At 40.4% G+C, this 14857-nt stretch overlaps 1 protein-coding gene across 1 annotated transcript in view; it reads left to right on the forward strand.

The window, feature by feature from the left end:
- LOC110956001 (thrombospondin type-1 domain-containing protein 7A) overlaps positions 1-14857 on the forward strand; it is a 196253-nt gene that overhangs the window by 135354 nt on the left and 46042 nt on the right. The window contains exons 13-17 of the mRNA XM_022201220.2: positions 682-948; positions 9926-10104; positions 10724-10729; positions 11197-11330; positions 12811-12964. Of these exons, the coding sequence (XP_022056912.1) occupies positions 682-948; positions 9926-10104; positions 10724-10729; positions 11197-11330; positions 12811-12964 (740 nt within the window). The remainder of the gene's footprint in view (positions 1-681; positions 949-9925; positions 10105-10723; positions 10730-11196; positions 11331-12810; positions 12965-14857) is intronic.

Raw genomic sequence — 14857 nt, forward strand, 5'->3', positions numbered from 1 at the left:
CTGTATCTCTTCTTTATTTTGGTAAATCTTTTGCCCAGTCTGAATAGCACCAAGACACACATTTAGCTTTCCCAAAGACGGTGGTAAATGTGGATCAAATGTGTAGAGCAAAATGCACACTTTTCTGCTTTCTGTTGGTCATGGTGACCTTTACAGACATTTGCAGATGTTAATTAAACCATTAACAGCAACCAGCTGTGGTCCAGATGCAGGACCACGGCTAAAAATGTCTGAAATCCCAAAAAACTGCAGGTTAAGATGCCTGATGTTATTCAAGCAAAGACAGTCATTAAAGCAATTTCTCCTTATATGCAATGGACACAACTCCTAAAAATAAACTGCCTCAAGAAAAACAAATTTCTTTGCAATGACATGATTAGCGATGCTTGGCATGTGTGAGGGAATAAAGCAGCAAGCTGTTTCAGTAAAAGTGCACTCTGCTTGAAACTGTTTTGCCGGTGTAATCTATCATCATGTATCTCACATGCATGGGGGCACAGCAACTCCTGTGCAGTCTAGCCCTCTTTCCTTTGACTACACTTTCCCAACCAAGACCTTGAAAGTAGCCTTAGTATATTGTGATGAAACTCAGGCACTTCAACCTAAGAGAGAGAGAGAGAAATCTGCAGACGCCAGCAGACTTGTGGATTCTGTTCATCTCTGTCCTTCTGAACTCCTTAGGGAGAAGCAAGAAGAAAGACAAGTGCAAGAACACACAAATGTATCCTCTGAGCGAGACGCAGTACTGCCCTTGTGACAAGTACAATGCCCAGCCAGTGGGGAACTGGTCAGACTGCATCCTGCCTGATGGAGGCAAAGCAGAGAGCATCCTGGGAATGAAGGTTCAAGGAGACATCAAGGAGTGTGGACAAGGTTATCGCTACCAGGCCATGGTGTGCTACGACCAAGACAACAGACTGGTGGAGACCTCCCGTTGTAACAGTCATGGTGAGTAGCTTTGCATGTGTTTTGTGACTGTCAAGGTGTACTGTCAGAGTTTGATTGTTTATTAAAAATTTTGTTCATCAAAAATTTAAAAAAGAAGGAGCTTCTCTCTAGGAATGTGTAATGGTGATTGGCTGGAGGTTTTGGTTTTAAATGTTGACATATCTCCCCATAAGCCTAATAGCTCTACATTTCTAATAGCATGGGCATGGATTTTTGTTTGTGGTTCTCACAGCATTGAAAAATGTCACACAAAATTTTATCAGTAAGATACATTTCATAATGGTGTGGTATATGGTGTGATTTCAGTGCGTAAAACATTCCTCTCTCTCTTGATTTGGGGATTTAACCGCAGATGGAAAGATGGCCCATTTAATGACGTGCTGCTGAAATTTTGGGACAGTATGGTCATTGGCCTGGACTTTGTTACCTGTGATCAGTACTGTGATTAGCTGACACCTTTTCTCTCAGTGATAAAGATTACATGAAACACACCTGTGCACAAGATTCTGCATTTTCACAATGTACTGAACAATTACTCTTCCACTACAGATGTTGTTACAAGCCATTGGCTGTGTGTTTTACATGTGTGGCTGTTTCAGTGAATGGTTGTAAAGATCTACAAAGAACAGAGTTTGCAACATTTGCTGTCTAACAGGAACATTTTTGCGTGTATCAATGCATACATCCACCATTTGTGAAAAAAGTTTGATTTTTTTTAAGCCTGTTCCATCAAAGCAAGTTCCCCCCAGACACTATCTTACACATGTCACTGTTACTAACTGTAGCGTTTTCTCCCCCTACAGTAGAATAATAATGGTTTCAACTAGAAAATTCTCCAGTGCTGACACACAGCTGAAAAGACCAGCCGAACAATAAACAGAAAATCTGTAAATATTACAGCGTAGCATTTATTTGCCATCTTTAGTCGTTACAAATCTATGAAATATTAATTAAAAAAAATAGGCTGTGATCGGTTCTGCTTCAGCTGTAGAACCTACTGTTTGAAACTAACTCACAGACTGTACTCTGGTTGTAAAATAGGGCCTGTAGAGTAAGGATTCCTGTAATTTGGAGAGGTTAATGGGAGGAATTTGTTCGTTAATTAATTAATTTACTAGCAGATGGGGTGACATCTGGCCATGAAAATAGGGCAAAAAGCAGGTAATTGTGAATTTGGCTCTCTGTGTCATTGTTTAGCTCACTAAGTTTTATATTTCTTCACTTTATACCTTCAGCCTGCATCCAGTGAATCAGACTAGCTTAAGATGGAGGGCTTCAGTACAGCACAAACAAAAAATTCAACTGCTTCTTGTTACTCTTTCATTAAGCACTGATTTACTAACCATAAACTTAGGTTTTGTCTTTCTTAAAAAGGTCTGTCAGTACTGCTACAACTAGCTACAACTCACTAATGAAAGAGTAAAATACTTGTGTGCGACAGTCGATGCTTTGGATAGTACTATACTATAGTTTGTGTTTGTTTATGAAGGGATAAAGGGTTGGTGTGACTGACTGGCTGGAAGACAGACAAGAGGGATCTTCATAACGTCAGCATGTGTTTATAACCTGTATTCTCTATAACACACTATGGTTGTGTATGTGCTGTTATAAAACACCTATGCCATTTGCTATCACTTCAGCCTGTCTGATTTGACAGCAAAAGGCTGCTTAAATGGTTTGGGGAGGTGGGTTTGCACTACGCATGCTATTTTTCTATGATGTTCCCATTCAGGTTGTGCAATCTCAAATGTGTGAGCAGTAGCTGGTCACAGTTGGACAATGCTGGTATAGCATTCTGCCAATCTTTCTGTCTGTCCGATGTCATTTTAGTTAACTCGGAAACTGTAGGCTTCACAAAAGACAGACTTTAATGATGTTGAGGGTCTTCACCAACTCTGGTTGGTCTAGGGTCTTTATACCCACAAGGCTGCGCTGTGCACATGGGCTGAACTAACGACATGTGGTCCTTTGTTAGGGGAGAAATCGTGGAGGTTTAAATTGAATTCTGCAAGTGAAATGGCTGTGCTCATTCACTACACATGCGTGCCAAACTAAAAGACTCATACTAAGAAATTTCTGTACAAATATGTTTACTGTTAAACTCTCTCTACATAGCTCTAGAGATAGTGGGTTTTTTTTAACTAAGATTTTTTTACTAAGACTTAAATTAACAGAGCTTTTAAGTTCTGCCTGTGACACTGCTGATGATGGAAGCAGCTCCCACAGGATTTTGCTTTTAAGATGTAGTACAAAATGTAGCAAATTGGATTTTTCCATCTCAAGCCTTGACTTCTTGGTTTCAGGTGAGAAATTTACTGTAGCACGTTGGAATGCTGCAGATGCAAGAATAACTTTTTGTTCTGTTAAATATTCATCTGAAGCGAAACATTTTGTTTGTGCACATATGAAAGCTCCTCCCATGAAAGCTGGCGACTCATTTTGAATACCGAATTTCTCATAAGGAGGCCTCTTTCTGGCATACTCCTGTCAGAATCATTTGTCTCCTCGTTGTAAGGTCTTATCTTAGATCCAAAATACTTCAAGCGAAGAATCTGAGCTCAGAAACTCGTTGTGAAATTGCTGTGAAATAGAATCCGGGAGATGTTCAAATGAATACATCAATGTTGTGCATATATAAACATGGTTTTAGTCTCCTTGTGTGAGTCACAGATTCAGATGTGCGTCAGTTAATCTGAGTGTGGGTGTGACAAGAGCACATCGTCAGGATAGGGTTGTGTGTGTTTATCAGCTTCTGTGTATTTTTACACCCATGTGAATGTTTGTAAGTGTATCTGTGTGTGCATCCATGGATTCATCTTTGAGCTCAGGAAAAAAATGTTCCTTGAGGTGCACAGAAAAACAAAAACACATTTGTGAGGCTTGACGTTGGTACGTACGAATCTCAAAGATATCATTAAATCTCTCTTTTATGCCCCTCATTCAGTTGCTCTTCCCCCATTCTCTCAGCTACTTCCTGCTTCATTTTCTGAGTCATTCTCTCCATCTCAACCATCATCACTTGTAATCTTGATAGAGGACGAGGCATGGTCTTTCCACTACTCTGCGGCTGACACAATGCCCTCGGCTACGATGTCAGTCAGGCAAGCTGTGCCACAGTTATCTCTCTATTCCACAGATATCACTAGAAAAAAAGGATTATCATTAAAAGTGCATGTTGTTTCAAGCTTTGTGGTATTGCTCACTTCTCAGATTGACGCATTTCTCTGTGTGAAGCAGTAAGTATTTCTATATTGGGGGAGATAACACTGAATCTTCTTGAGTGCTGCTCTGAACAGTTTTCAATAAACGGTTATTCAGCGTTTGCTCAGCTTGCACAGCAAGTAACAATTTGGAAATTAAACCACAGAATACCATATCAAAAAAGGATTTGCGAAATATATATGGATTTTGTGGGGGGGAGGGTTTAGCCATGTAAATGCTCAGTCAAGCTTGACTGCAGGAATGTAATAATCAGCAGTACAAGAAGCGCAAAACATCCAAATAACACATTTCTGGTTTTATTCATTCCCAGCAGTAATTGCAGGGTGTTGTGTGGTGTATAGTCATGTTCAATATAATCAAGGCTAAGTCAAGGCAGAGACTGAATTTGAAGACATATCAACTCAAGACAGTCACTAAAATTGTGTTGGTCTGCCATCACAATAGTAGTGTAAACTGACACAGTTTTCACTGAGAACAACTGATGCAATAGTTCTGTAGTTAGTTACTAGTCAATTGCAAGTCCTGTCTAAAGCTAGCCTAGCCGCGCTAGACCCAGCTCTGAAGACGCAAGGGTCTAGTTACCCTCGGCAGGGAGGGAGGCGGGCTAAAAGGTTGTCTTTCAAATCACTCTGCAGCATTTGGGTAGGTATACAACCAATCAGCGAGCCCGATCTCACGGGGATTCGTGAAACTGTCACGTAAGTTTTAGTTTCGGTTTCGTGTGCACCAACACGATTTCGTCATGTTTTTCGTGCCGCTCACCACGAAATGCACACCAATGTATTTTAAACGGCGGACTTTTCGTGCCACTCAGAACGTATTTCAAAAGAATGTGTATATTATATTTTTAATGTAAAACCGTGGCGAATCCAACGCTATATTTTGCATGACATCGTCCCTAAACATAACCCTAACCATAACCCTAACCATAACCTAACCATAACCTAACCATAAGCCGGTGGTACACTTACCAATTTGCATAGGAATGTCAAGAATGTCCGGCGGCCGGCGGCCGCAAACGCGATCACACAAGCAGTATACGCCGATGGACAGCTTAGATTGTCATGAATCCGCCGGTATAAACCACTTTCAGATGTGATTACCACAGCGAAAAACATTTCGTGGTGAGCGGCACGAAAAACATGACGAAATCGTGTTGGTGCGCACGAAACCGAAACTAAAACTTACGTGACAGTTTCACGAATCCCCGTGAGACCGGGTTGAATCAGTGCAACTAATAGGCTGACGTAGTTCCTAGAGCTCCGGAAATCAGAGGATGCGGGAGTTCGGTGAAGCCTTATTTATACAGTCAATGGGTGAAGCTCAAATATATTACAGACATGTTAACAGAAAGATTATTCAGAGTCGGTGCTAATGGAGCTCAACGACTGTTGCCGTTTTTGTTGTCGACCCTAGCAGAGAATTAAATTCGATGCCGTGGGTTGTCTAGCGCGGCTAGGCTAGTTGTTTCCAGTTGTTTCTGTCAGAATCGTCGCGCCTCAGTCGTCACTTAGTTACGCCTGCCTTCTGACTCTACACTTCATGGTGAGTCGTCCGGCCAGTTTTAGTAGTATCCAGCCTCGAGGCTTACCGAGGGTAACTAGACCCTTGGGTCTTCAGAGCTGGGTCTAGCGCAGCTAGGCTAGTCTAAAGCTAAAGAGCTTAGTTAATAAGATGATGTCACAATGTAAAGCTTTACCAATAAGTTCAAGGAGTTTCTCACTGTGAAAAAATAAATAAGCCTTTTGTTCATCAGTTCTGTGGTCGGATGAGACAAAAATTGAGTTGTTGGGACGCAGGGACAGAGGTTTCATTTGGAGACAGATTGCAGAAGTGTTGTACCCCAACAACACCGTCGCACAGTCAAGGATGGAAGTTGGAGTGTATTGCATTGGTGACATTTTTTCAGCCAATGCGCCAGACAACCTTGCCCAAGTAAACGGCACCATGAGAAAATAATTTGTATCTGCTCAACAAAGCAACTAAAAGGCTCAACAGTAAATGTAAGTAATCAGATATCAGAAAATCTGACTGCTTCCTAGGATATGGCTGTGGAGCTAAATACTGTAACAACACATTACAAAAAAACATATTTAAATGGCTGTAGGACTATTAAATTGTGCACAGGAGTGATGGTGTTGTCAGGGGGAAATCTAGTATTAAATCCTCTGCTGTGCCCTATATATTTGACATTACTCGTGTATTATCTTTATGACTATAAACAACCTGTGAGGCTTTGACCTTCACCATGTCTGAATATTGTGGGTTAACTAACGGGCCTTTGCCTTATCTTAGCAGGATGTGGTGAAGGAGGAGGGGAATGCACTCACTGTGGGAGACCACAAAGGGTAAAGCTTAAGGGAAAGCATCTTGCTAAAGACCTGTGAACTTGAACAATACTGCACTGAACAGATTTGTCGGTGCATGACGACCCACATTTGTAATAACAGGAAAAACACACTGAGAGCCTGTGCCATGTAACTGAGCTTATGATGTTCTAAGTGTTGTGCTGTCAGGGTGTGAGGACTGAGGTCATGTCTGATAAGGTTAATGATGAACATCAAGTGTCCCTCTGGCCTTTTCCTTCTCCTCTTTGCTCCTACCTAAGCGTAGTTTCCCTATTCTTCAGAACACCGAGGGATTAGGCTGCCTTGGAGATGATTGTGGTGCAGAGGGTGTAACAGGTCAAAAATCAGGCAGTAATGTTGGATGATTTCTGGAGCCAAAAAATTCATGTCAAGCTTCTCAGGCCTACCACCCGTAGAGCAGAATAAATATGGTCTCAAATACCAATGATAAGGTGACTCAGTCGGATTTTATTCTTGGCTGAATAGTCACAATAAATGGTGTAACTGTTAGTGCTACAAACATCAGTCCATCCTAATAGTCAATAATGGTTAGCCAAAAAATATGTCATTTATAAATCTTTTTGCATGTAAATGTTTAATCTATTGAGTTAAGCTTAAATAGCACTGTGAGAAGGACACATTAGTGTAAAGTTGATTGTTTTATGTTGGGTCCCATGCAGGTCTTGAGCCTGCATGTCTATAGAAGCCATATTTTTTATCGTCTTACTGACCAAAACACATTCTAAAATGGAAAAAATTTAGTGAGCAACAAAATAAAGTTTCTTGGGTGTTGTTATGCCAAGAAATTATGAGAAATGATGAAAATTTTACAAAGGGATCACTGAGCAGGTGATCCATCTTAGGCACTTTTTATAATTCACACATTGTGTGGTTGTCTTTTATTTCTACATCAGTTTAGCCCTTTCAAGACTAAAGATCCTACCAAAATGCTTGGAATGCTGGTGGTTTCTTGTATATTTAGAAAAAAGTAACAGTTATTTTATAATACAAAATGCCTTGTTGTTAGCACTTTATTCATAATGATAAAGTACAGTTTTAACCCAAGTCACATTTGTTAAATTTTGAGTGTCCCTACAAAATTTGTACTTTAGACAGTTTAGTGCATATCCCAGGTATCATTAGGACGTTTAAGAGCATGGGTGGTACATCTGTTTACACTGTCAGGTGAAATTGGGCATTTAGCCAGTTAAGTAAGCTTTCTACAGCAGTGACAACTGCTTTGGGAACTACACTAGGATCTTGTGCCAAGTTAAAGTTGACTTGTAAAGGCAACAGGAGTGATCTCCTACCTGGACTCGACCCAAAAGCCTCCAGAGGAGGCAAGACACTTAACAAGATTATATAAGTTGAACTACAAGTGAACTGCAAGGCTGAGGTGCTGCAGCATTTGTACTGGAATGTACTTACAAGTGACAGCTTCAGTGATTTAGAATGACTGCGCTTGACTGAGACCAAAGGTCATGAAGCTATTTCAGAAGCCATGCTAACTCAGCAAGGTGTGGATCCAGAGATGCTGATCTGGACTCATGGGCACCAGTTTGTAAAGAGGTCAGCCATAAGTGTGTCTGCATGTGAGTTTGTGTCTGTGTGCGTGTGTAGGATCATTATGTCACTGGGTATTTAGTTGTTGCCAGAGTGCTGCCAGGACTCTAGTTTTGACTGGATTAAAGAGGCTTTTTTATTTTCTAATCATATTAGCTTCAAGGAATCTTACTGCTCAGTTTTGAGCCAGCAGAGTGGGCGGCAAGATCACCCTTCAGCTGTCCTCTCCAACAGAGCCAAGTTTAAACGCCATGTTTAAGCTCCAACAATCCGTCTTCCTAAAGTGTTTTTTGAGCAAGATGCTATTACTTTTGGCAGTAGTGGTCCGTGTGCTTCATGAGTATCTTGAGCAGTGCTAAGTCCGCATTCAGAGCAACATTTGCACTGCAGTAAAAAGACTTCCCAAACGATTCTAGTAAGACCAATGCAGGTCAGTCATGGTTGACCCAATCATGGTAAGTCAACTATGGGGGAAAATGGAAAATACTAATTACTGGGACGATGAAACCTTTCCTAAGTTGTAAAGTTGTGTTATTTCAGTAACAGTATGTTAGTATGTCAGTGTGAAGCATAGTGGTGCTACGTAAGAGCAGAACAGTGAGATTTTTCTTAGCTGAAAAAAAGTGAAAAAAATACTCACTATATATTGACGGAATTGATCTGTGAGGACTAGCCAGTGTGGGATTTCTCAAATCGTGGGAAGTGTGTTTTCAGCAAACCTGTCATCAGCGGAGTACCACGTCTTTCACTAAACACCAGATCAGTCTAACAGAGCCCATAAGAAATAGGAAATGGTTGGGCATCCTGTGAGACACTCTGTTTTCCCGGCTCATTCACCTCTTCGATTTTCTTAATCAAAGGCTAAACTGATTTGCAGGCTGGAGCTGTTACATAAGCCTACAAATGTTCGAGGTTCTGTCTACTAAACAGAATTTCTTCGAACAAGTGAAAGAAATCTTTAAGTTTTTATGTTGTCATGCAAAAAAACAAGGTTCAAAAGAATAATCTCTTGCAGCATATTTGACTAAAAGTTGGCCTGTGCGTACCAGTGAAAATGAATGAAATTACAGCCCAGGGATGGGAAATGATCCCCAAAAAAAAGCACCACCCTAGTGATTGTGCCGTGATCTTGTGAGCTGGAGAAAAGTGGATTGAAATAATAAAGCTTGCTGCCTGACTCAGACAGTGCATTAGGAGATTTTTAGACTTTTATATAACAAACTATCAAACTGGGCCTATGAATGTGGACACTGTTTTCATTCCACTGGACAAAAAAATCAATACATGCATTTAGATTTGTTTGTAAAGTATTGGTTAATAGTTTACAGGTGGGAATTTTGTCCATTTAGCCTTTAAAGAGATCCTAAGCTTTAATGCTCTTTTGTTAGATGGAAAAGAAAGACTAAGCTTTGGGAATTAGGACAAATGTAGTTTTATACTAAATAAGGAAAACAAGCTTATTTTAAGGGCTTGAAGAAACAAGACCTTGGCTATTTTTCTCTAAAGCAGTCATTCTCAACGTTTGAGGCCAAGATCCTGCTGGTGGGATGCAGAGAGAACAAAGGGTTTTATTTCAAAGCAAATTTCTTCAGAATTTATTTCCTGGTGCACGCTTTCACCTCCTAAAATAATTAGTAGCAAGCTACAGTATGCTGTCCAATAATTTATAGAAGCAGCATTAAAGTAGCAAACCACTGTTCACTTTTTCTTCTGATTTGTGTAGTCACCTTACAGCTCTCAGATAGTCTTTCCTTACAGGTCACAAACTACCAACCTGAACCTCCACCATAATCGAAAACTTGCTTTATTCCTGCCAAACGCCTCCTCTTTTGTCCTTCTTTCAGGTTATATTGAGGAGGCTTGCATCATCCCTTGTCCTTCAGACTGTAAACTCAGTGAATGGTCCAACTGGTCACGCTGCAGCAAATCCTGTGGGAGTGGAGTCAAAGTTCGCTCCAAATGGCTTAGAGAGAAGCCGTACAACGGTGGGCGGCCTTGTCCCAAACTGGACCACATAAACCAGGTACAGACAATGAAGGAGAAACTCATTCATGCTCCAAGAGTTTTTGGAAAACCAGGGATATTTAAATAAAAAGTATAGCTTTTTTCTGTTCGCCATTATTTCTGGAATATTTATGAACTGTGCTACGATATATCTGAACTTATTACGCGTGTTATACATCCAGCTCTAGAGAGAGAGAGAAATTAATTATTAATGAACAATAAACTTAAGTCTGCAGAGCTTTCCTTTACCACCTCCTCATTATTCCTGCACTTATTTTTTGCCTAACAGTGGCACTGCACAAAGCAAAGCGGGCTCTAAATAGATCCTATCCAACATATTAATGCCCCAATGTGTGCTAGTTGATTCCTTAAGGTCTCCATGATTTGCAGAAATGCTCTCCAAGCCTGTGAATATCAGCAGATGCAGATTGTGGTTGTGTTGATCTATGCCTGGCAGTGTGTGCATATCTGTTCAGTTCATACAGGTATTTATGCCAGGGGCTTTACTGATTATGTCCTCTTGAATGTTGCATTAATCATAGGTTCTGCACTATATGAACAGTTGGCTTGTGCTCATTAATCCATCTGTCTCCTTTTAATCCACCCCAATGCTCGCTGGATATGACTCACTCCTACAGGCCCAGGTAAGAGCCGCTTTCCTCAGCTTTTTCTAATGTAGTCACAGATGTTAAATGTCACTGATGTCAGTGGGTCACCGACAGATAAATGTACACAGTCACAATATCCTCACTGTGAGTAAACAAGATGCCATGGCATGCTGGAGTCGTATTTATACAGACATTTCTCAGAGGCAGAGATTCTCTGGGGGCAGAAATAATCTTGTTGGCTGAGTTAAACCTCAGATAGCTGAGCCAAAAAGAATCACTGTGTATTAGGCAAAACTTAACAAGACAAACTTGCATGGCTAAGGCAAACTATTTTTAAAGATATATCTGTGCAGACCTCATACTTCTCTATGGCCAAATCTGTCATATTCGTTCGTTAGCCATGCTCATTGAGGTTTCTCTGGCAGCAAGAACAGAAACTAAACTTGTATTACCTTTGATTTGCTACTCAGTTCACCTTAAAGTGTTGATGATATTGTCCTCAGGTATATGAAGTGGTGCCGTGTCAGAGCGACTGTAATCAGTACGTGTGGGTGGCCGAGCCGTGGAGCGTGTGGAAAGTCAGCAACGTGGATTTGAAAGAGAACTGCGGTGAAGGTGTCCAGACCAGGAAAGTCAGGTATTTGTCATCATGCCTGTCATTCTACCTCTATATATGTTCACATTATTTAGTTACAGACAGGTGACAAATTAAAGGAAAAGCTTGAACCCTTGACCCCTACAGCAGAGGATTCTGTTGCTCTAGAAGTGCCATTTTCCTGTCATGGTTGGGTCCACTCTTACAGGGAATAGTCACTGCAAATCAAGTCATCACCGTTATCCTAAGATAAGGCATTTTATTCCTGGTGGGAGATGCCTCCTTCGGGAGGACAATGGACACAAGGGCCCTCTGAAGGGTTTATGGTTTGGAAAATGATGTGAATGCAACCCAAAGTAACACTTTGAGGGGATTTTAGCCTTATGTTTTAAACAGCACTCTTCACCACAGTTATCAAAAAACAAATTGAAAGAATAATGTTTTTTCCCTTCTTTGCTGCTGTTCTGGTGTCATGTAGCGACTAACACCTAAGACACTTGATCTTGGTTTTTCCTTTATTATGTCACTCATTTGTAAGTATTACATCTAATGCTTGTCCTCCTATGATCAGTCAACAAAGAATGTCTCCAAAAATATGTCATCAAATTAAGTTTTTTTCCCAGCAAACAAAATTAACTTGCCTGATCTGACAGTTTGTTGCTTTCTTTTAGAGATTGAATATGGCTTTTAAATTGTATACACTTCATAGACTATTGGCCTGTTCGGTGAACCAACAATTGGATTATAGTATAGTGCTACACCTTTTAGAAAAGTCTCATGTAAATTTGTATTCAAATTAGGTTTCCAGATTTCCAGTTTTAGAAAAACATAAAAATGCTGTTTTGGCTTGGCTTGCTGGTTTGATGTAATTCAGCTGCACATGTCAAGATGTGCATTGTAATTCGACTACATTAGACTCATGGGTCCTACGCAGCCACAGTCTGGCAACAACAGTGGATTCAAACCCTCACACACAAATAATCACACACAGGGGATGTCATCACCTGTACAGTCCTTGTAATGATCAAGTTTCCATGTGCACATAATTGTGATGTACTGCCACAGCGAGTAACAACTTTAATGACTATAGCTGAGTCACTGCTATTTTGATAAGATGAAATTATCAGTGAAAAAAGTGGCAGTCATGTTTCATCTTTATCTTATCATCTTGACAATGAAAAGCTGTAATATGGATGTACAGATCCTAAAAAATTGGCTGTGGCTGCTGAGGAGAGCTGGGATTTGATGAACAAAACATTAAAATAATAACTTATCTGCTTCTTTATTGAAATAGATCCAATTGCTTGGATAGAACATAAAATAAAAGTGAAAATAAGGATGAGACCTTTTTTCTCCCATAAAATTGGCCTTACTAACCCCGAGGAACACAATCCCCTGTGGGAAAAACACATAAGATGTCAGGTGCGTCATGTACCTGCCAACTCTACCTCCAATTAAAGCACAGTGTTTGCAGCATTGCAAAAATAAGGTTAAACTCTGTGTTTCTTGCCTGCTGCCAAAGGTGCATGCTCAACACCATAGATGGCCCGTCAGAGTCTGTGGAGGACTATCTATGTGATCCAGAGGAGATGCCCCTGGGGGCCCGGGAGAGCCGGCTGCCCTGCCCTGAAGACTGCGTCCTCAACGACTGGGGCCCCTGGAGCCGCTGTAGCTTGGTGAGAGCTGAGAACATAACACAGCAACTCAGCTGTCTGGCACAGAGCAGATACAGGAACGTCAGACTTCAGTGAAGCCCACTGAGATTTATCTTGATATCTTTTTCATGTCAGAAATATTTTCTCTGCAGCTCAAGGAATTCAAAGCGAAGCTACACTGTATTATTTTGAGCAGTGTGTGGATCTTTGTCAACAGGTTATTTCTCGTCCACCAAGGAGGAATAAAAGAGATATATGAACTGGGAAGCAGGAGAAAAATAGCTTATATATCACTTATATTACACTGTACTCACTGTGCATTCAGCAGGGACGGAAGAAGATTTATGATAAAGACTCACAAGTCAGGAGCAGATTTCCAACTTCGATTTTTTTGAAACGCACACGCCTGCATGTATTTCAGAAGTGATATTGTGATGTATGGAATAAGATTACTGTCAAAAGTATTCATCCACAATTCTAACCATTCGTATTCGTAATGTTAAACATTTGTATGTTAATAAAAAACTTGTACACAAAATTCTGCTGTCATATGCATGAGTTTGATAAATTAAGGGTTAGGATTGTTTTTACGAGTATGAACCTAAAAGTTGTGAGTGCAACTCTAATTTCTACGACTACGAAGTCTTCCCTGTGAGGACGAATTCAAGTTTATGGGTACGAGTAGAAAACTACTGGAATGACGTCACATAGGTCACAGGGGAAGGTAATCGAACACCGATTGCTCCAAACGCGCATGCGCCATTTATAAAGAGTAGACGCCGGGTGGACCCGGTGGACCTACCGGGGCAGGTGACGCCTCACAGGTCAAGTAAATAACACATCCAACTTCTTGTAATTTATTTATTTCATGAAACTGTACTGTTTTAATTGATATACAGTTTATGGACGAAAGACGGTACTGCTTAGCTTGCACGCTAACGAGCCGGGCCGGTGACACATTAGCCTTCTAATGCAAGGAGGCTAATGAGGAGGCTTAATAACAAAACAAACATAATTTGAGATTATGGATCGTGGCAATTGGCATATGAATCAGCCCATTGTACAGCCTAAATTGCTGTAAATTAAGTCCAGTTTCAGTTCTTTGCAAACTCAGACACGTGCATTAGTTTAGTTTACAATGAATCTGGCGGAGTTCGGTAAAGTTGGAAAGATATTCACAGATTCGGACTTCCGGCATCAATAACTCATGAGATATATGTTGTCAAAACATGAACGATGCCTCTTTCAAATCGTTGTAAGGTAGACAATGTGCTACAAGGCCAATTTTATCAAAAGTCGCTGTATTTCAAGCTACAGAAATAACATTGGCGTCTATGAGCAGCCGGCGGTGCGACGAGTGAACAGGGACCGTCTGCAAATAGCAAAACCGCTGCAACAGCGAAAAGAGACACTACACATATATTCAATAACTTCACTATAGAGCCACCAAAATCACTGGAGCCATGAATGGGCTCTTGCTGGTCATACTACAACTCTTGCTTTGGCGCTAAATCAAAAATCTGAATTTTAAGGAATTTTTATGTTTTGTATGATTATTTTATGAGTATTAAAATGGCACTTTTCTTCATGTATGTGGTATATTTTATATAACACACAGGGAAAATGGCATAAGGGCATAGTGTACTTGCTGTGACCTGTGCTGGTCAGACCGTCAGGTTTATTACCTCCAAGTATTGTCTGTACAGTCCTTAACTAGAAAAATATTACTCTCAATTTAACATTATGGTATAAATGAATCAATTGACACTGAAACTTTGCAATAAAGTGTCTTATCGTCTTTCTTCTCAATCATCAGTACTTGAGGTGACAGTCTAAACAGTTTGTTTGGTATATTGGTGTTATCTGATACTCTCTTTGGTAAGGATTGTAAATTCCATTACTATACAGAATTAT

Source organism: Acanthochromis polyacanthus, chromosome 12 (genome assembly GCF_021347895.1).
Source record: "Acanthochromis polyacanthus isolate Apoly-LR-REF ecotype Palm Island chromosome 12, KAUST_Apoly_ChrSc, whole genome shotgun sequence".
Classification (NCBI taxonomy): Eukaryota; Metazoa; Chordata; class Actinopteri; family Pomacentridae; genus Acanthochromis; species Acanthochromis polyacanthus.